This window comes from Macaca fascicularis, chromosome 2 (assembly GCF_037993035.2).
Source record: "Macaca fascicularis isolate 582-1 chromosome 2, T2T-MFA8v1.1".
NCBI classification, from domain to species: Eukaryota; Metazoa; Chordata; class Mammalia; order Primates; family Cercopithecidae; genus Macaca; species Macaca fascicularis.
The window spans coordinates 155,848,273-155,869,985 of record NC_088376.1 but is presented as its reverse complement, the minus strand read 5'-3'; the positions used below and the strand labels follow the sequence as shown (position 1 = coordinate 155,869,985).

Sequence of the window (21,713 nt, the reverse complement as noted above, 5' to 3'; positions counted from 1 at the left end):
ACCAAATACCCTCCTGTACTGCATGAACCTTTTTTTTTTCTTGCCATGTACATATATGACCTATTTTTAAAAAACAAAAATTACAAAAATGGCCGGGCACGGTGGCTCACGCCTATAATCCCAGCACTTCGGGAGGCCAAGGTGGGCGGATCACGAGGTCAGGAGATCAAGACCATCCTGGCTAACATTGTGAAACCCCATCTCTACTAAAAAATACAAAAAATTAGCTGGGCATGGTGGCAGGTGCCTGTAGTCCCAGCTACTCGGGAGGCTGAGGCAGGAGAATGGCGTGAACCCAGGAGGAGGAGCTTGCAGTGAGCCAAGATGGCACCACTGCACTCCAGCCTGGGCGACAGAGCAAGACTCCATCTCAACAATAACAACAACAAAAATTACAAAAATGGTCTCTTTTCTTCTGTTGATGCCTCTCTGCTCATTCACTGCACCCAGCAAACCTCAGCTGACACTGCCATCTTGGACTGCATGTGGATTTGATGGTCAAATCCCTGCTGGCCCCCAACCCTTACCCTGCTCACTCAGAATGCCGTGAGCTTGCCTTCCCTGATTACCAGGCTTTTACGTGAGCTGAGAGGCCTCAACAAAGTATGCCACTCAGGGGCACCCTGCAGTCCCCGCTGCAGCCCAGGAGTCCAGCTCACTGGCCATACTGTCAGCCCTGCCCACTAGCAACCCTCCTGGTCCTGGATCCCAGGGAGCCTGACACACTGGCGCCACAGACATGAGCTGTGTTGGAGCTGGTGCTCTCGGCACCCCGTTCCCGCCTAAATAAAGGCCAATCGTGGAGGCGAGCAACAGCCTGACCCTCAGGGTCCCCATGGCCGGGGCGGCGACCTCCTCAGGCTCTGAAGCATGCAGTTGGCTGTGTCCTGGGTGGGCCCCTGCTCTCCAACACTGGGGATTACATAACTGGCAGCAACTCCCTTTCACTCTGGCTGCCAAAAAGCTCAAAGCCGAACTCAGGTACAAGGGCAGTGGCAGGGACACGTGGGCCCCTCTCCCCTACTCACGCCTTATGATCCCAGTGCTTTGTTCTGATTTACTCCCATTTTTAGCCAACCACACCCATCCTTATGACAAACATCATTCCCCGCATCCTGTCTGCTGAGGGTTTACTAGTGCCAAGCACTATTCTCGAGGCTAAAAATAAGAGCTATCCTTATCGTTCATGACTGTATGCCAGCCACTCATGCTTAGTGTTTTCCAATCCTTACAAAAGGCCCTGCAGGATGCGTCTTCTCCGGATTTTACAGATGGCAATAGTAAGTCCATTCTGAGTTTTACTGGAGCTGAGCAGAGGGAACCCGCTGCTCAAGACAACAGTGTGTGTCTCTGACACAGAAGGGAGAGGGGCTGGCTCACAAAACATAGTTCTCCTCTCTCTCCAATGTCTGTCCCCACGACTCAGATGGGCCCAGGAGCAGGGGCAGCTGGGATCCTGTTTCTCTCCACCTCCCCAGCAGCCAGTCCACGGCTTGGGCAATGGGGATTGTTCCTTAGTTGAGCAAACAGAGGCCCCCTGAGCCTCCCAGCCCCTCACCCAGCCCTCAGGCTCCTGAAAGGAACCAGCACCAGTATTCCTGCAAAACCTCCACATTAGCACCTTCTGCTCCTTTTCATTTTTATTAAAAAATAGATCAAGAAAATATACACACTTCAGTCCATCTACCACAGTGGGCTTTGAGGAGGCCAAAGCACCATGGGGATGGGATGGAGGCATTGGGAGAGCCAGCCCTGCCCTCGTGCCAAGGATGCAGAGAAGGAGGGTGCCCTCAGCCAACCTTGCCAAGCATGGCCCTGGAAGGAAAGCCTGGGCCATGTCGCTGAGCAGTATGAGACCAGATGGGAAGGGAGGAGAGTCCCCAGTGAGAGCAGAGATGGCAAAGGGGATTGGGAGCCCCAGGGAGGTGGGGCCTCCAGACTCATGGTGGGAACAGGGCCACACAAGGCTACCGCCCACAGAAGGTCCCTTGACCTGGTCCTCCTCCCCCGGGGACTCTGGACCTGCTGGCCTCCATTCTGGCCTGTCCTCTGCAGGCCCTGGCAGCTGCTCTCAGGCATTGATGGCCTTCCAGCGCTCGCTGTCCGTGCTGTTGATGCTGCCAGTGTGGCAGGGCATGGAAGCGATATCATCCAGGTAGGCCACCCCGCCCGCAGAGTCAAACTGTGTGCTTGAGTAGCTGGCAGCTGAGGCCCCAGCAGCCCCTGGAGCCTCCAGGCCCTCCCGCCGGGCCACAGCGTAGGGCTGGGGTAGGTGTACATCCGGCTCCTCTGTCTCGTCCACTTGGCATTTGTAGGAGAAGAGGATCTTGGGCTCTGAGCTGACAGGAGGGAGACAGGGGCACAGGAGCCTCACTGAGTGACTCAGGAACAGTCTTCCCTCCAGGCCAATGGGGCCACCAGATAAGGAAGGAATCGGCCAACAGCTGCCTGACACCCACCCCAAGTAGGCCTGTCAGCTGGACCCCGGTGCCCATTTAGACTTGTTTTGGAACCCAGCCCTCCTCCCCCGACTGTGTGAGCTCAGGCAGGGGGCCTCTGTGCCTGCTTCCTCATGGTGAAATGGGTGCGTGGACACCGTGTGGAGGAAGAACGACATAAATCATGAGCCTTCAACAGCGCCTGCCCAAGCACTCAGGAAACACTGGCTGTGGCCTCCGCCCCACTCCTCTGACCCCTGCTGCTCATGTTACTGCCTGCTCCACCCTGATCTGGTCCCTCGGTCCTCAGGGTAACTCTCCAAGGGGGACACACTACACCCAATTTACAAAAAGGAGCCTGAGGCTCAGGAGAGAAATTGTGTCTGCAGATCCGAGCTGTGGCTGTGGGCCAGTCTGACCCTCTGCCAGCTTCACCCGGGGGGAGGCTGAGCCCCTCCCCACAAGACCTGGCAGGTGAGAAAGGAGGGGCAAAGCACCCACATTCCGACCACATTAGAGGCCTGGAGTGGGACCCCCAATCCCACGTCTTCAGCATCCCATCTCACAGATGCTTCTGCAGATGCACATGTGCATAGCAGTGTACTCACCCCCAGAGAATCCAACTGACTTCCCACCCCAAACCTGCTCCCCACTTAAGTCTTCCCCCAGCAGGGTACAAGCTCCATGAGGACAGGGATTTGCATCCACTGTGGGCCTCGCATCTTCTGGCTCTAGCAGTGTCTGGCACACAGTAGGTGTTCAATGAATGCTTGCGAATGAATGACTTCATATATTATTAAATAAAAACCAGCAATGTAGGACAACGTGCAGTCACTCTATCTCTCATGGTGAGAGTATGTCTGTGTGAACTGTACATACAATGTGCATATATATATATGTATATATGTATATGTGCATATATCTACATGTATGTATATATTGAGCGCCTGTGTGTTCATGTGTGTATGCATGCATGTGGGCGTGCATGTTTGTGTGCATGTGCCCGTGTGTATCCGTATGTGTATGTTTGTGCATGTGTGCATGCTTGTGCATCTGTGCGTGCATGTGCACGTGTCCATGCACATGTGGGTAAGTGTGCATATATCTGTGTGCATGTGCATGTGTATCTGTAGGCATGTGCCCATGTGCAAGTATGTGCATGCGCATGCACACTGAATGCATACACAGCCCCTCTGTTTCAATCCTCACACCCATTCTGGAAGAAGGCGCAGTTCCGCTAGCAGCCACGCGGGGGCGCCGGCGGCCACAGACTCACCCAAAGAAGCCCCGGAGGAAAGCCACGTAGATGAGCGGAGCAAAGAAGCTGAAGTACAGGAAGGTTGTGGCATCTACACAGCTGCGGAGAAGACAGGTCAGCGCAGGGCCTCCCAGCCCTATGCTGACTCCACACCTCCCCATGCCCCCAGTGGGTGGACACCCTGCCGCCCACTTCCCATGCCCCCACGAGGTAGACACCCTGCAGCCCCCACGCACCAGAGCCCCTCGATGATGTCCAAGCAGAGCAGCACACTCCCCAGCCCCTGCAGTAGGTTGAGCAGTGCCAGGATGCCCGCATACACGTAGAAGCTCCTCCGAGCTGGGGGCCAGACAGGGTGGGTCGTGAGGTCCCACCCTGGCCAGGCCAGACTCTGCCTCCAGCACCTACCACCCTCAAGCCTGGTGTGTCCCTCGGAGCCCCCCTAGGCCTCCCTTTCACCCAGGGCTCTCCAGCTCCCAGCCACAGTGGCCCAGTAGATGCCCTCCCGTCCCCGCCTGTCCCAGAGCTGCTGGCCAGCTGCTCACAAGGCAGGGAGATGCGCTCCTTCAGCGGGGTCTTGGGAAGGACGACCACCAGAGAGTAGACCTACAGAGACAGGCAGGGCTGAGACAGTGCTGGGGGCGCCAGCCCTGACCCACAGCCAGAAACCCAGGCATCCAATCCCCTACCTGGCCCTAAGGCCCCAGCCACCCCAGTTGCCCCAGCCTGAACCTCACCAGGAAGAAGAAGCAGGAGCTGACCAGCCAGAACTGGCGGCCCCCATGGCCATAGATATTAAAGTCCTCAGCTGAGAGATGGGCATCAGGGTACAGGATCTCCAGGGTGCCCTGCAGGGGCAAGCAGGAAGGGATGAAGGGAGAGGATCTCAAGGCTCCTCCCTCCCAGGGGCTTTCCCTGATGCAAAGCCCCCTAAGCTCTCTACCACACCAAGTCCAGCCTCTTGGCCTGACCCTCAAGTCACCTGCCCCAGCCTGCTCCCAGGCCACGTACTGCCCACCTGATTATAGCATCCGGAGCCGGCCCAGTCTTGGGCTGAGTCACATGGGGCAGGGGGCAGAGATGGACGAGGTGCAGTACCTCCCCCCAATCCAAGAAAGGGGCCTCTAGATGCATGCTTCTCAGGGAGGTCTGCGGACCTGCACTGTCCCTACCTGAACTCCTTATTAAAATGGCAAGTCCTGAGCCTCCCGCCCTGGTGCCCTGGCCTACTGGATCCGAATCTCCAGGGGACCCCAGAATGTGCCTCGGTAACAAGCATCCCATGTGATTTCTCAGGTGCAAAGTTTTGGGAACTCTGAAGGTGACAAAGACTGGAAACCTCACCCAAGCCCAGAAGCAGTGGGTGCCTGGTGCCCTGACCCCTGGCATCTCCTGCCCAAACCCACCCTCTTACCTGGGTGACAGAGTAGGCCAGAGACAGCACTGTGGTGATGGCCAGCAACCGCTTGATGCTGGACTTGCTCTCCAGGTGGCCTGGAAGAAACGTGCTGGTCAGTAGGCAGGAGCCAGCCCAGGTGACCACGCCAGAGTCAGCCCACAGCCAGGGAGGGGCAGGGGAGAGCGTTGCCGGGGCCCCGGAGCCCAGCGGTACACACACCAAAGGCCAGGCCCAGGATGATCACACTCAGCTCGATGGCCAGCAGGAAGAAGCGGGTGATCTCCCACAGGATCTGCACGCAGAGTGGGCACAGCGTCAGCCCAGGCCAGCATCCCCAGCCCACCCCAGGCCAGGCCTCCCTGGCCTCCCTCAGAGGGCCCAGCCGCACCTTATCAGCAACAGTTGCAGCGTTCGAGGTGCTCACCGTCATGGATACCACGGCCCGGGCAATGCCCACCAGTGCCACCACAAACACCTGGTGGGCAAGGGAGTGGCGTGGTAGTCAGGGAACAAGAGCCTCTGCATCGGCAGGGGCAGTAAGCTCATCCCCATATCTATAGGAGCCTTTGGTTCCTGAGGTTGGAAAGGAGGAAGGGGCAAGTCAGGGTGGGACACAGGGAGGTGGGGATCAGGCTCCAGGGAGCAAGGCTCACAGACTTGCAGACCCTCAACTGCAGGTGACCTCCAGCCTGGCCCTCCCCTCTTGGGGCCCCAGTTTCCTGGCTAGGAACAACAGCCTTGGGCTGGTGAGTAGGGGTGAGCACGGTGGAGCCAGATGGGCCAGGTTCACATCACAAGTAGCAGGCTGCTGCTTCCTGGCTCTGTACCTTAGCTTTCTCATCTATAAAACGGGGGCAGAAACAAAACCTACTGCATTTGATTGTTGGGTCAAATGGGTTAACAGATGCAGCAGAAGACTGCCTGGCACCCAGGAAGGGCCAAGTATACATTTGCTGTTATTATCATATTCATGGTTTTAATTCTGAGGCATGCGGGACCAGGCGAAAGGTCACCGACAACAGGTGTGGAGACCTCTAGGGAAGCCACCGGCCCAGCAGGTTTCGCAAAAGGGCCTGCTCAGCATCTGTGGCACTTATCGGCCTGGTATATCCATCCCCTTCCTCTCCCTCCTCACCCCCACTTCAGTGGTTCCAGGTGAGGCTGAGTCCCCCGCTCCTGGCTTCAGGGATGGGCCTAGGACGCAGCACTGGCCAGTGGTGTGTGTCATTCCCCTGGCCTGAGGGCTGGTTCAGGGAAGTGCTTGGGACCCACGGGAGCCCCATGAGAGAGAACCAGGATGTCAGGTGCAACTGCTGGGAAAGGCAGACCAAGGGCATGCAAACCTGGAACCATGGACGCCACCCTGCTGCCACAAGGGCAGATGGCAAGAGAGCAGGGCCATCGGGGAGATCTCAGGCTAAGTGGGAGATGGAGATGGTGCCCCAGCACCACTGCTGTGCCCCAAAATCCTGCTGTGCCTGAGGCCCAGGAACTGCCCAGTTTCTCAGTCAGAAACTGGCTTCTGTGAGTCTCAGTTGGGTTTTCTGACACATGCCCAGATCCATATATACTCTGTCTTTTATGCCATGAGAAATTGTGTCAGCAGGGCAGGCAGCAAAAGCAACAAACTGCCAAACGCCTACTGTATGCCAAGCTCCCACTGGGCTGCAGCTATGCAGATGACCTCATAGGTGCTCATACGAACTCCATAGCTAAAGCAGATCAACATCTATTACGCAGAAGGGCACTGGGGCACAGAGAGACCAAGCCACTGGCTCCAGGTCACACAGCAGCATGGCTGGGGTTCAGAGCTGGACTTCCTGAGTCCACTCTTACCATTGCCTCCTGAACTGTTTAGGACAAAGTCCTCAAAAGTTGATGGGCTGGGCCCTGTTCTATGTTCCTGGACATTTAGCCCTGGCTCTTTCTTCCTGCCTGCACTCCCCCTTACCCCACAAAAGGACATCTGCCTAGCATACAGTAGATGTTTAATATCTGTTGAATAAATACACAAATAAGTAAATGGGGAGAGAAGCAGAGAAGAAAGCAGGCCTCAGTTCCCAGTCCTGTCCATCACCATCTTGCAGGAGTAAGGGACATCAGGCCACTACAGCTTCCAGGCTTCCCCAGTCCCTTGTCTGTCTCTCTGCCTGCCCACAGCCCACTCCTCTAACTGGGAAGTTCTGGGCTAGACCACAAAGAGGCGACCAGGGAGCCACTCGGCTCTCATGTAGTGGTATCTAAGGGTGGACTCTAGCCAGGCAGGCCCTGCAGGCAGGGTAAGGGCGCCCTGAAGGAAGGGAGCTGGACAGCCCACACCCGAAGCCCATACCTGGACAGCCCGCACCGAAAGCCCACACCAGGACAGCCCACACCTGGACAGCCCACACCTGGACAGGCTGCACCTGGACAGCCCTGAAGTCCACACCTGGATAGCCTGTCCCTGAACAGCCCATACCTGAAGCCTACACCTGACAGCCCCCAACCAGACAGCCTGCACCTGGATAACCCCCACCTGAAGCCCATTACCTACACGGCTCATACCTGAAGCCCGCACCTGGACAGCCCATACCTGGGTAGTCCACACCTGAAGCCTTCTGCAGCCCACACCTGCACAGCCCAGACCTGCGGCCCATATCTGGAACCTGCATCAAGACTGCCCACACCTGGAACCCACACTTGAAGCCTATACTCAGCGCCCACACCTGGAGCCCACACCTGGAGCCCATACCTGGAGCCTATACCTGGACAGCCCACACCTGGAGCCCACACCTGGAGCCTATACCTGGACAGCCCACACCTGGAGCCTATACCGGACAGCCCACACCTGGAGCCTACACCTGGAGCCTGTAACGGGACAGCCCACGTTTGGAGCTGCCTTCTCAACCACAGCCCTGACACCTCTCCCCAGGCAACATGTGCCAGGACCACCAAGTGGTGAGAATGCAGGCTCTCCCAGCAAGTAAGATGTCTTCTCCAAAGAGGTTTCACAGAATGGACAGATAAGGGACGAAAGGTTGGAGGATGCAGTGGGCATTTTCCCTACCCAGCATCCATTCCCCTCCCCTCTAGTATCAGCTCCCCAGTTCTGTTGTAGGGACCACCTCCCTCAGTCCACATGGTCCGGCTGAGCTGATGCTGCCCTCCCAGCTTCACAGAGCCCCTTTCCTTCCTAGCCACAGTGCTTGGCTCAGGGATGAGGATGGGATCCTAGGTGGGCCAGTCAGAGGAAATCCCAGGTCTACACTGGCACTATCAGCAAACAGGCACTGTCTGCCTGAGTTGTAGAGGCAGGATGTTAGCTCAAAGCTGTTCTTGGCCATCTTTGACACCATATGAGGGGAACTCATCAGAGATAAGTCCCAAAGACAGCAGAGATGCAGAAACAGATCTTAACGGCAAAATTTAACTGCCTGGATCCAGCCATACCTGAAGCTCATTTTCATTATAGAAGCAGCTAATTCCTTTTTGTTTCAGTTGTGTCGTTGGCTTTTCTGTCAACTGCAGTGAACTCACCAGGATGTAGAAGGTGATAAAAATGGGGCTGGAGGTGATGCGGATCTTGGCCCGAGCAGATGGAAGCTTCCAGAGCAGGAAGATGAGGAAGAGCACATTGGGGATGAGCAGCAAGAGGTCCCAGTACCGGACCCTGGCAGACAGGCACAGGAGCTGGCTCACTGGCGAGGCCACATATGCACCCTCTCTCCAGCACACAGTCTGGCCCACCCTCACCACTCCCCGACTCCAGGAAAAGCCACTGACACTCAGCAAGCCTGCCCAGTGTTGTGACTGCCTCACCTGGAGGTGCCAATGTCTTCATAGAGCAGCAGCAGGCAGCGATGAGGCACACTGATGTTTGGTGCCAGGGGTGGGGGTAGTGCTGTGCTCCCATTGGCCCAAGTCGCCTCCTCCAGGGTGTCCATTCTGCCAGCAGCCAGCCCTGTGGGAGTGAGAGTCACCCAGTGAGCCGTGCAGGAGCTGTGTGGCCTGGGCCACTGTCCTCCTTCCTCTGGACCTGGGACTCCCAGGGGAAAATCAGAGGGGCTGCACAGAGCACCCCTGTAAACCACCCTCCCTACCTACTGCAACTCAGTGTGGGACTCCACACAGGTCACGACCCAATCCCCCATCTCAGGCTCTATCTCACGATCCGCAAACAATCACAAAGCCACCCCCTCAGCTGAGCACCTCCTGTGTAAGGCACAGCCATTTGGCTCCTTTCAGTCCTGAGGGCCCATGAGAGCAGCATGGGTGAGAGCACAGGCTCTGGGTTCACAGCCCAGCCCTGCCCTTTCCTTCCTGTCCTCTCCATGCCTGTGTCCCCCACCCATGGAATGGGTGTAACAAGTAAGGCGGTGGTGATGCCAAGTGCCTCAAACAAGACACACACGGGGAGTTCTTGGGAGCGGTCAGCCGTGGTTCCGACCCGCCACACCATGCAGAACTCAGAGGCCACTGACTCGTATGAGGCCACGGAACTGCTGAGGGCCACAGCTGGGCACCATGCCCTCCTCAGTTGCACCCTCTGGCCCTTATCTCCCTCTGCCACCACAGACAAAGATGGAGGGGACACTGAGCCGTGCCTGGGAGATGCACAGGAGGTCTCCAAGTGGAGATGGGCATGGGGGAAGAGGCTATACCACAGAGGGGCAGGGCAAGCTGTGTCTGCAATGGTCAGGCTACAGGGTGAAACCAGGGACAGGGTGGGCCCATAGGCAGGGGCCCACACGACACTCTGAGCACGAGAGGTTGAGTCTAGCCTGGAAGACAGGAGAGCTGGTGGTCTGGGGTCCTGGGAACCACTCTGGGGTTGGAGGACTGAGGGTCTGGTCAGAAAACCAAGACTGTTGAGCTAGAGGACTCTCAGGGAATAGCAACAGGTACTTCCGCAGGGAATTTGGGGTGATCCAGGTGTGGCCTGGGGTACCAGAACATAACATATGCCAATATTTAGAATGATTTGAACAGATTGGGCCAGATGCCTGTGACTCTGCTTCACCAGGAATGCTCATAAAGCCTGTGGATGAAAGCTCCAGGCGGGAAGCAGCCCCAGAGCATGGGCATAAGTGGTCGACACTGCACAGCATAAAAAGAACGACCCACTGCTACAGGCAACACGAATGACTCTCAGAAGTGATATAGCGTGAAGCCAGGCACAAGGGCCAACAGGCATACGATCCGTGGACAAATGTAGACGGGGCACCTTTGGGGAGATGAAGAGCGTGGTAATTGGGGGAGGCATGCCAGCTTCTGGTTGTCAGATCCAGGTGGTGGGTACACAGGCGTGTTCACTGTGTGGTAATTCATTGAGCCACACACTGATGACTCCTAAGTCGTAGGTGCACTTCAGTAAATTTTAAAAAGTAAAAAAGATGTGGCCGGGCACAGTGGCTCACGCCTGCAATCCTAGCACTTTGGGAGGCCGAGGCGGGCAGATTGCCTGAGCTCAGGAGTTCGAGACCAGCCTGGGCAACATGGTGAAACCCCATCTCTACTAAAATACAAAAAAAAAAAAAAAAAAAAAAGATTAGCTGGGCATGGCATCATGCACCTACAGTCCCAGCTACTCAGTAGGCTGAGGCAGTAGAATTGCTTGAACCCAGGTGACGGAGGCTGCAGTGAGCCGAGATGGTACCACTGCGCTCCAGCCTGGCCGACAGAGCGAGACTCTATCTCAAAAAAAAAAAAAAAAAAAAAAAAAGATGTGTCCTGGAAACATATCAAGGGCCCAGGCCTCCCCTTCAGCAAGGAGCTGCCCAGTGAGCTGCATGCCTGTCAGCAAGGTCTGCAGAAACGCAACAGGAGACCTGCTTCTGTTGTTGCCAAAGCCATCCCTGAACAACAGCAGCCCAAGACAGGGCTGGGGGAACTTAGGAATATTCCCATTGCTGGTCCAAGCCCTTAAACACCAGAACACCTCTGGATGAAAGGGAGGGAAGACTCTGAAGGGGGTGGGCCATGGGCTGGGGCTCAGGTTGCTCCAGTGGGCCACTCACTGGCTCTGGGATCAGGTCCCCAACTAAACAATAAGGACAGCAGGGTGCAGTGACTCACACCTGCAATCCCAACACTTTGGGAGGCTGAGGAGGGAGGACTGCTTGAGCTCAGGAGTTTCAGACCAGCCTGGGCAACATAGCAAGACCTCATCTCTACAAAAAACACAAAAATTGGCCAGGCGCAGTGGCTCACACCAGAAATTCCAGCACTTTGGGAGGCCAAGGCAGGCGGATCACTTGTGGTCAGGAGTTCAAGACAAGCCTGGTCAACATGCCAAAATTCCATCTCTACTAAAAAACACAAAAATTAGCCGGGCACAGTGGCGTGCAGCTGTAATACCAGCTACTTGGGAGCTGAGGCAGGAGAATCACTTGAATCACTTGAACCCGGGAGGCAGAGCTTGCAGTGAGCTGAGATCGTGCCACTGCACTCTAGCCTGGGCGACAGGGCAAGACTCTGTCTTAAAAAAAAAAAAAAAAAAGGCTGGGCGCAGTGGCTCACACCTATAATCCTAGCACTTTGGGAGGCTGAGGTAGGTGTAGAGGTTGGGAGTTTGAGGCCAGACTGACCAACATGGAGAAGCCCCGCCTCTACTAAAAAAAAAAAAAAATACAAAATTAGGACCAGGCACAGTGGTTTACACCGGTAATCCCAGCACTTTGGGAGGCCAAGGCGGGCGGATCACCTGGTCAGGAGTTCGAGACCACCCTGACCAAAATGGGAAAACCCTGTCTCTACTAAAAATACAAAAAAATTAGCCAGGCATGGTGGCACATGCCTGTAAAGGGCCCAGCTACTCGGGAGGCTGAGGCAGGAGAATCACTTGAACCCAGGAGGCGGAGGTTGCAGTGAGCCAACATCATACCATTGCTCTCCAGCCTGGGCAACAAGAGTGAAACTCCATCTCAAAAAAAAAAAGAAACAAATACAAAAATTAGCCAGGTATAGTGGTGCATACCTGTAGTCCCAGCTAATAGTAAGGCTGAGATGGGAGGATGGCTTGAGCCCAGGAGTTCAAGGCTGCAGTGAGCTATGATCGTGCCACTGCACTCTAGCTTGGGTGACAGAGTGGGACCACGCCTCAAAAAAGAATTAATTAAAAATAATAAAACGAGGCCATAGCTGCAATCTTCAAGCGATGGGGAATATTAAAGACACATAGTAGATCCTAAGAAAGAAGATGGGTCCTTCCCTACTGTTGGGAGGGGAGCAAAGCAGTCCAGCCTTCATTAACACAAGCCTTTTTTTTTTTTTTTTTTTTTGAGACATCGTCTTGCTCTGTCACCAGGCTAGGGTGCAGTGGCGTGATCTCGGCTCACTTCAACCTCTGCCTCCCAGGTTCAAGCAATTCCCCTGCCTCAGCCTCCCGAGTAGCTGGGGCTACAGGCGCGTGCCACCATGCCCAGTTAATTTTTTGTATTTTAGTACAGACAGGGTTTCACCATGTTGGCCAGGATGGTCTTGATCTCCTGACCTTGTGATCCGCCCACCTCAGCCTCCCAAAGTGCTGGGATTACAGGTGTGAGTCACTGCACCTGGTCAACCTTTTTTTTTTTTTTTTGAGATGGAGTTTCTCTCTTGTTGCCCAGGCTGGAGTGAGGTCTGCCAATTTCAGGTCATGCCCTTCTCCCTTCTGGGTGGCTGGAATATGGATAAGACGGTGGGAACAAGAACAGCCTTCTCAGACCATGAGGCAGAAACCCTGTATGAGGGTAACGGAACAGTGAGAAATAAAGTGTCTGGGTCCCCAGCACAATGGGGACTCCATGCATGTACTGGACAGCTTGCACAGAGGCTGTTATGCATAGATAAAAATAATCTATTATCTTAGCCTTTGTTGCAACAGCTAGCCCAAATCCCAATGAACATAAAGGTACTGCTTGGACTGGGTGGTCAGACATCTTGAGCCCAGCTCTCAATAAATAAGCAGGAGCCAGTCTTGGAAAGATCGAGATAAAGAACATTCCAGGGAGAATCACATGAGATCCAGATGCACAGGTCCAGAGGTGGGAACAGGTTTGTCCTGCCCCAAGGGCAAAAACAGGCCAGGGTAGCTGATACCAGAAAGGTTGGCAGGGCCAGGTCCCACATGCAACTCAACTTCACTCTTAAGTGCAACCAGAAGGGTGTTACGAGGAGTGAGGGGTCTGGTTTCCGTGGGGACAGGATGCCAGTGAAAAGGGACGAAGTGGAGGAGAAGCAGAGACAGGGAGGCCATGAGGAGCTCCTGCAACAGTCCAGGCATGAGAGGACAGAGGCTTGCACTAGTGGCAACAGCGCAGGTGGAACAGAGGGATTTGGGAGACCTTTGGGAGGCTCGGCCAACAAGACCCACTGACAGATCAAACACAGGGAATGAGAGAAGAGGCCAAAGAAGGCTGATGGTACAGTTTCTGGCCTGAGCCACTGGATGTTTTACAACTGAGGCCAACACTGCCCACAAGACACTGTCCCCTTCTTCCTCACTAACAAGCTACTATTTTGTTCAGGATCCCTCCATAAAGCCTAGTGTTCAAACAGGCCCCTCCCCAGCACCAGAAATTGAGTCTCCATTAATTTCAGCCAGTGGTCTCTGGGGTGGAGCTGGTGTGGAGCACTGCTCTAGTTTGACATGGCAACTGCTAGGGGATGGAGGACTGTGGACTTTTTTGTGTGCAGGGTCCAGGGCTGCCAAATGTCTGCAATGCATAGGACAGTCCACCAAATGAGTAACTGTCCTCCCCTACAGCTAGCATGCCCTGCAGAGTGGCTCTGGTCAAAGTCAAGAAGGGTGGCCCTTCTGCTCCTGGCCAGCAGCTGGTTGAGGCAAAGGCATGCGATGCCTCATGGAGAGATCTGCGCCTGCATGGGGCAGTAGAGGGCACGGTGTCCGGAACTGTGTCTTCCTGCACCCCTGGAGGACTGGGCCACCACCTGAGCATGGAGGAGCTTACAGCTGGAAGAGGGTGTGCAGTGCGGCCTCCTGCCTGACTTCTGGTGGCAGGAGATAATAACTTGTAACTCTGAGTTGAGAATATTAGCGACCTGATGAAGGAGGGAGATTCTACAGCCCTCTCCTCCCCACCCCTCTTATTTATTTATGTATTTATTTTTGAGACAGAGTCTCACTCTGTCACCGAGGTTAGAGTGCAGTGGTGCGATCTCGGCTCACTGCAACTTCTGCCTCCCAAGTCCAGCCTTCTGGGTTCAAGCAATCTTTCCATCTCAGCCTCCCAAGTAGCTAGGATCACAAGTGTGCACCACCATACCTGGCTAATTTTTGTATTTTTAGTAGAGACAGGGTTTCGCCATGTTGGCCAGGCTGGTCTAGAACTCCTGACCTCAAGTGATCCACCTGCCTCAGCCTCCCAAAGTGCTGAGATTACAGATGTGGGCCACCGTGACCGGCTATCCCCACACCTATTATAAAGCCAAGCCAGGCAGAACAAATGCCTGGTCCTAACAGCCCAACACCAGCTCTGACTCAGGATGGAATGTCACGCAGCCCCAGGATGGAAAGGGCCAGGGTGCGGGCCAGGCACCCTGCAGTCACCAGGAAGCAGAGCGGCCCCTTGCAGCACAGAAGCCAGTGGGGAGGAACAGGGGCAGGGAGGAGAATGGGGGAGTCAGGCAGAGTCCAGGATATGGAGGGTGGGGTAGGCTTCTGCTGGTTTTGCCTGCCCAGCATCCAGCCTCCTGCTAGTTGGTAAGAGTACTGCTTTCCTGAAGTGGAAACTCAGCTCCCAGACTCTCTGGAAGTTTATGGATGCCTGACTCCAACCCTTCACAACCCAGGGAATGCACCTGTGATCTAAGCCTGGCTAGTCAGGATGTTCCATCACCCTGGCCAATGAAAATCTGCCCTGAGACTTTTGCTGTAAATTATTATTAGAATAAATTATTAGAGCAAAAGTCTCAGGGGAGATTCTCATTGATAACTGAGGAAACACTCTCTGCTGACCTCAGTAAGTCAGGGCTGTACCACCTTGACCTCACACTCAGGGACCCGCCTCAGAGTAAAGCCGACACGGAGGAGTGCAGAGCTGAGACACAGACGGAGACAGATGTTGATGAGCTCACTGGAGCCCCTGGATTCAGCCACACCTAAAGCTAGTCCTACCCCCTTGGATTTTTCAGTTATAAATCCCAACAAATCCCCGTTTCTGCCTAGACCAGTTTGAGTCTGATTTCTCTAATTTACCACTGAAAAACCTCCAGCTAACACAGGTTATGGAGTCAAGAAGATGGGCTGCACTGCTGGTTCCGCCACATGCTTGCTGTGTGACCTGGGTGAGTCACTCCCCCTCCAAATATCATGGGGAAAACACCTGCCTAATAAGGGGTGCCATAAGAATCAAACAAAACCAGGGAGATAAACATCTACAAAAGCAACACATGTACAAAGGTGGTTGCTGCTTTTCTTTTTTTTTTTTTTTGAGACAGAGTCTCTTGCTCTGTCGCTCAGGCTGGAGTGCAGTGGCGTGATCTCGGCTCACTGCAACCTCCACCTCCTGGGTTCAAGCTATTCTCCCACCTCAGCCTCCCAAGTAGCTGGGATTACCAGAGAAGGGACTGAAGGGCAAGGAGAGAAAGGAATTGGTTCACAGGTCCATGGACTCCTTTGGAAGCCCCCATTGCTGTGGGGTCTGAGGAGAGGCAGAGGAGGTATAAGCTGCTCTCCCTGCCCCCACTCCCCTGCCAACAACGTAGCAACCTCTGTGCCCAACCTCTGTGCCCTGGTTTCCAATCCTGGGAGGGAGGTACTTATGTTATCCGCATTGTGCACGTGGAGCTCAGAGGGGCAGCCACTTGCCAGGCCGGCAATCCAGGCTCTGTCTCCAGAGCCCAGGCCCCCAGTCAACAACTTGCCAGGTACCCCTCTCCAGGCCTGTTTCTCCATCTGTGGGTCAAGAGCACCAGGCTTGTTCTAGAGCTATCTTCTCAGACCTGATGTGGGAAATACCCTGGTGTTGTTAACATGCAGATGCTCCTCCCAAGGGCAGGGGTAGGGCTGACAGTCTGTTTACCACAGGCTCCCAGGTGGTGCCCCTCCTGCTGCTGCTTGGGTCCAGCAACCCCACTGGGGTTATGGGGCTGCTGGCCATACCAGGATTGCCATTATGTATCAAAGCTTATGAAATACCTGAAGCCCTGACTTTTTTGGTTTTTTTTTTTTTTTTTTTTTTTTGAGACAGTTTCGCTTTCTTGCTTAGCCTGCAGTGCAGTGGTAAAATCTCCGCACAACCTCCGCCTCCTGGATTCAAGTGATCTCCTGCCTCAGCCTCCTGAGTAGCTGGGATTACAGGTGGGTGCCACTACACCCAGCTTATTTTTGTAGTTTTACTAGAGATGGGGTTTTGCCATATTGGCCAAGCTGGTCTCAAACTCCTGACCTCAGATGATCCACCCACCTTGGCCTCCCAAAGTGCTAGGATTACAGCCGTGAGCCACCACGCCTGGCCCGCACTGACTTTCAGTTAATAGGACCCTTGCTCTCATCTGTGCAACGGTATTGACCAAACCCCAACCACGGCTACCAGATGGGAAACCCTGGGGAGAGGGGCCCTCAATGCTTCCCACCCCAAAGGACTGTTGAGCTTACAAACCCTGGAGCAAGGACATGGTGGGGAAGCGCCATAGGGCAGAGGCCAAGTTACTTTGCTTTCCCGTGTTGTCCTTCAGCCTTGGGGCTGGCAGGTGTGTGGTCCCTGTCCTAAGCCAGAGACCCCAGGAGGATGGGGAGGCCTGGGCCCAATCTGACCTGTACCGGGCCCTCCTGGTTGCCTTCCACGTGCTGAGCTGGTCCCTTCCTCAGGGCCTTTGTACTGGCTCTCCCCTAGCTCTCTCCTGACACCTCCTCTGAGAAGCCCTCCCTTCTCAGCTGTCTCCAGCGCCCGAGCCGCGTTTGGGTGTTTACTACTCTCTATCCAGGGAGTGCTCAGGAATCGGTCCCCTAGAACACGGCCTGGCACGACACGAGCAGCCCTCAACAGGTTGCTATGACGGAAACAACTTAATCTCCAGCACCGCCAAGCCCCGCTGGGGACTGGACGACCCCGCGGCCCCTCCTCACTGCAGAGAGGAGCGCAAAGCCAGCCCCCACCCGCCTTCCCCGAGTCCAGGGGGAGCGGAGGCTTTGACACTGCCCCTCGCGGGGCAGCAAAGCCCCGAACCGGCGCAGGCTTGGCTCAGGAGCACCTCGGCCGCTGCGGACAGCCACCGTGGGGCTGCAGCCCGTGCCGCCACCCCGCGCCGGACCGGGTCGCCGAGGTCCGGATCTCCGCCCGCACTGCCTCCAGCCGGAGCCAAGCCCAACGCCGCTGCGTGCGGCTCCCTCCCGGGCCTCGCGTGACCCCGCGCCCCGAGCGACTCCTGACTGCCCAGCGCTTCTCCCCTGGGTTCTCACACCCAGGGCCTTCCCTCCCAAACGCCGCCTCGGCCGTCCGAGCTGTGCCCGAGCGGCAAGGGGCAGCTCGCGGAGCAAGGAGGAGCACCGCGGCTGGGCTTCCCCTCTAGCTGCGGCAGGAGACAGGGAGAAGGCCGCCTCCTTACCTGAAAGCCCTGGCCGCGCTCAGGCCCGGCCGCCCCGGCCGCCCATCCGCCGCCGCTGGGTGTGCGCGGACCCAGTACAGGCCGCGGGACTCCGGCCTCCAGCGCCTGACCAGGCGGCCGGGGCCGGGGAGCGTCGCGCAAGGACCGGGCGCGGCCGGTTCCGCGGAATGAGGGCTAGGCAGGAAAGGCGAGGCGGGGTCAGCTCGCACACCCTGCAGCCCTTCCCGACAGCGGCCACCCGTCTTTTTCGTCCAGCCCAAACTGCGAAAACGGCCACAGTCCCACAAGTCCCAGAGTCCCTGTATAACTCGGGCCCGCCCTCTAACCTGCAACAGCCTATAGGAATAAGCCATCACTGAAAAAAAAAAAAAAAAAGTGGGCGAGACCAACCAAATTCCCAAGAGGCGGAGCAGTCCGCTGACCTCTTAAAGAGACAGCACAGAGTGGGTGCGGAGGCGCGACGCTGCTTCAAGGAAGAGAGAGGCCTGCCTTTCTCACTCGGAAAGCGGGCGGAATCGAAGACTGGAAAGCTGAGGACGCGCCACTTCTCGCCCTGCGCGCCTTACAGCTGGCGGCAGTTGTCAGTGGACCAGCTGGCGGTAGCCGCGCTCCACCTCCGGGCCGGGGCCGCAGCCGGACCGTCGGGGCGGAGCTTCCGGGGACCGCCCCCTCGCCTGGAGGCGCCTCGGGAGCCCCGCCGGGGCGACCTGAGCTCAGCTGGGGGGAAGGCGGGGTGGGGACCCTCACCCTCCCCGGCGCCACGCGCTCCCGCCGCGCCACGCCGCAGGGACGCCGCCTCCCAGCGCGCTGCTCCACGGGGCGGCGCCAGGCCTCTGGCACTCCTCTTAACAACCCTGCTGGGCGGTCATTATAGTCACGTTTTACAGGGCCACCTGAGGCTTGGAGAGGTCAAATAACTTGCCCAAAGCCCGCAATGAGGAAGCGACACAGCCAGGACGCCTCCCCCCAACTCTAACTTCCACAATTCTTCAAGCCGCTTCCTCTGGAAAGCCCTCCCTGATTGCGCCTGTCTTATCCCCTGGCATGGATGCTGCATTCACCATACTCACGCCATGCGGGTCTCTGTTTCTGTTCCTCAGCTATTCCAAGCTTGTTCCTGCTCCTGTCTCTACGCCTGTTCCCCTGCTGAGCTGGCTCCTTGCCACATCATGTCCTCAAGAGGGTTTTGTGGGCACCCTCGCTGGAGCAGCTGTCCAGTCTCATTTCCTTCCAAGCATCTTAATTCTCTCCTGATTGTCCTCATTAACTGCCTCCCCGTCCAGTCTCCCCACTCTATTATAGAATTCCAGCGTCATGAGGACAGAGCCAAGAGAGCCACGCTGCAGGATGTCCCCTGCAGCATCTTGAGGCTGACTCAGAGCCTGGCACAGATTGTAGGCACCCAGTTATTACAGGCACCCTAAGACTCATACCTCGTGACAGCACCGCTGGGCTGGAATGAGATTGGGTCCCATTCTCCTCCTTGCTCCTGTCCTAAAAACACAGGGAGATTGGGGAAGAAACCACCTTGTGATCCTCTGGGACTTCATCTGGGACTTTCCCAGCCTGGACTGCACCCAAATGTGCATAGCCTAAGTTTCAGTTTCTGTATTCGCCAGAGAGGCTGGGCAATGGCGGCCTGCGTAATCACGAATGACCACAGACACAATGAGCCGTGGGGAATCCAGTGGCTCCTCAAGGGCCTGCCAGAAAGTTACAGGTATCACTCACGCTCACATTCAATTGGCCACCGCTTCTAGCCTCCAGAGGGCAGGAAACTGCCACCCTACCATGTGCCAGGAAGGAGAAGTCATGGGACATGTGTGACCAGGCCTGATAACTACCCTCTGTAAGGTTCTTGTATCAGTTTGAACCCTGAGAGCGCACCAACAGACAACACGAGGCGGTGTGGAAAAACATGCTGTTTTAATGAGCGCCTGGGTGCAGGTGGGCTGAGGCCTAAAATGGCATCAGCCCCAAGTGAGGACAGGGCAAAGGTTTTATAGTCTCCTGTAAACAGGAAGTACCCTAGTCTGGCATAACTGATACGTTGTACCCGGATGGCCTCTTTCTCCATCTTCATGGGTACGTGTCTTCCAGCCAGGGTAGGTATCTTCTGGCCGGCTCTTATCCTGCTTCTGCTATCTTGCTGGCACAAGTAGCCTTGTGCCTTGGGCCTAAGAAGGGAGGAGTTATTCATCTCCTTAAGCTTTCAGGCCCCGGGAAGAATCTTAAACCCTCTATTTTTCTTTTTCTCCCTTTTGAGACTTGGAGAATTCTACATTTTCTTCTCTTGAGTTTTGGACCCATATCTAGGTTTCTGTGGGATTTTGTTGTATTTATGAAATAACCAAAGGTATCTATTTCACCTCTCTCCATTTGAGAACTGAGGCAGTGGCTAATTCACTGCAGTATCCACTACACACAGGACAGAGCGTGGCATCTGCAACGTTAAATGAAAAGTAGCTTAATAGGACAGATCTGACTCTCAGGTTCTCCATCGCCCTACATCAGGCTCAGGGGTGGCCATGGCTGACAGTAGGAGATGCTGCTACAGAACTGGGCTCCCTGATAGCCATGGGGATGACAGCAATCTCCAAATAACAGAAGCCAGATGGTAGTGCTTAGGCGTGAGAAGCAAAGTGGGTGCAACTGTCATATGACCATCAAGATCAAGCTCAATATATCACTGGGATAGACATCCTGTGTAGTAAACAAAATGCCCGCACTGGTTCCTTGGTCTATGGGGTAAGAGTGATAGTAGTAAAAGTCAAGTGAAATCCTGTGAGACCCCACCATCACCACCACCCACCCCAGCCAAGAGAGCAAGCACATAAACAACATCACACACCAGAGAAAATGGTGGAGATTGGTGCCGCCCTTGAAGACCAAAGACGTGTGGGAGGGTTTCCCCGACCATGAACCTATTTAATTCATCAGTCTGACCTTATAAAAATAAACAGAATGGCAATGGACTGTTGCAGATTCAGCCAAGTGGTAGCCCTGACCACAGGTGCCGTGCAGGTGTCATTGCTAGCACAGACAAATCAGCACAGCCTCAGGGTATAGCCTTCCATCTGATCACCATACTTTTTCATCCCTATCAGGGACCATTTGCATTCACAGGAAGGGCCAACAGTACACACACATGGTCTTGTCCCAGGCCAATGGTACCGCTCCCATCCTTTGTCATCACAGAGTCTGAAGGGGACTGGGCCATCTGAACGTCTTGCAGAACACTGCACTGGTTCACGGTGTCAATGACAATGTGCTAATCAGGATAGATGAACAGGTGGTGACAAGTACATGGAAAACTTGATGAGACATATGTGCTCCAATGGGCAGAAGATTAAACCCTATGAAGAATTAGGGGCTTGCCACATCAGTGAGATTTGTAGGGGTCTGGTGGTCTGGGGCACACCAGAACATCCCCCTCACACTCCATCCCAGAGGAGCAAGCACAATGCTTAGAGGCCTCTGGGTTCTGGAGGTAGAAGATTCCACACCTGGGAATGCTGCTCTGACCCACATATCTCGGGGTCACATGACATCAAAGGCTGTCCCTCAGACTATGGGACCCACAGCTCCCATGATACTAGAGGCATACCCGGTGGGAAGACATGCTGTGTGAAGCTTACAGCAAGCTCTGGTGGGAAAACCACAAAGTATACCCCCTAGGGTTCTGGAGCAAGACCAGGCCATCTATAGTAGAGAACCAGACACCATTCACAAAGCAGCGCTGCCAGGCTACTGGACCCTGGTAGAGATGACTGGGGAACATCAAGTGACCATGAGGCCAGAGCTCAGAGCTGCCCCTCGTGAACTGGGTTCTGTCAGGCCCTCTAAGATGTAAATTCAGGTGGGTAGGCCTAGCAGCAATCCACTGTGAGACTAAGCAATCCATTGTAGATCCACGTCACCTACCACTGCCACAGCAGCTCCTCTGCCTCAGTTCACACCCACGCCCATGGGCAGCTGGCTCATTACATGCGCTGAGCTGGTTCATTACATGGGTCAGATGTGGTACCTGGATGTGCAGCGGTCGCATGGAGCCCTTGAGGATGAAAGCCGCAGGCTACAGATGGTGGAA

General features: G+C 55.4%; 1 protein-coding gene across 38 annotated transcripts; it reads right to left on the bottom strand.

The window, feature by feature from the left end:
• Window positions 1–1,625: 1,625 nt before the first annotated feature.
• TPRA1 (transmembrane protein adipocyte associated 1) lies at window positions 1,626–19,127 on the bottom strand. 38 transcript variants are annotated; one of them, XM_065539092.2, is made up of 11 exons: window positions 18,694–19,127; window positions 8,894–9,035; window positions 8,525–8,744; window positions 5,484–5,570; window positions 5,315–5,387; window positions 5,111–5,190; window positions 4,434–4,544; window positions 4,242–4,302; window positions 3,933–4,035; window positions 3,715–3,795; window positions 1,626–2,339 (listed from the first exon to the last, which is right to left on the bottom strand). In XM_065539092.2, exons 2-11 carry the CDS (start codon window positions 9,016–9,018, stop codon window positions 2,072–2,074), a joined length of 1,209 nt encoding a protein of 402 aa, XP_065395164.1. In that variant the 5' UTR covers window positions 9,019–9,035; window positions 18,694–19,127; the 3' UTR covers window positions 1,626–2,071. The 38 variants fall into 38 exon arrangements, 26 of the variants coding, with proteins under 26 accessions (XP_065395164.1, XP_073889290.1, XP_015286854.1 ...); XM_074033189.1 differs by having other exon boundaries at window positions 8,612–8,744; XM_015431368.4 differs by lacking the exon at window positions 18,694–19,127 and adding an exon at window positions 18,014–18,241.
• Between the last annotated feature and the right edge of the window lie 2,586 nt (window positions 19,128–21,713).

Excerpts from the sequence above, each read along its gene's own strand:
- TPRA1 (XM_074033182.1), bottom strand. The coding sequence starts at position 9,305 with ATGGCTGTGCCTTACACAGGAG. Across the intron at positions 5,571-8,524 it reads ATAATGAAAATGAGCTTCAG|GTGTTTGTGGTGGCACTGGT; the intron begins GTATGGCTGGAT and ends CTTGCCCACCAG. Across the intron at positions 4,303-4,433 it reads GCTCCTGCTTCTTCTTCCTG|GTCTACTCTCTGGTGGTCGT; the intron begins GTGAGGTTCAGG and ends CTGTCTCTGTAG.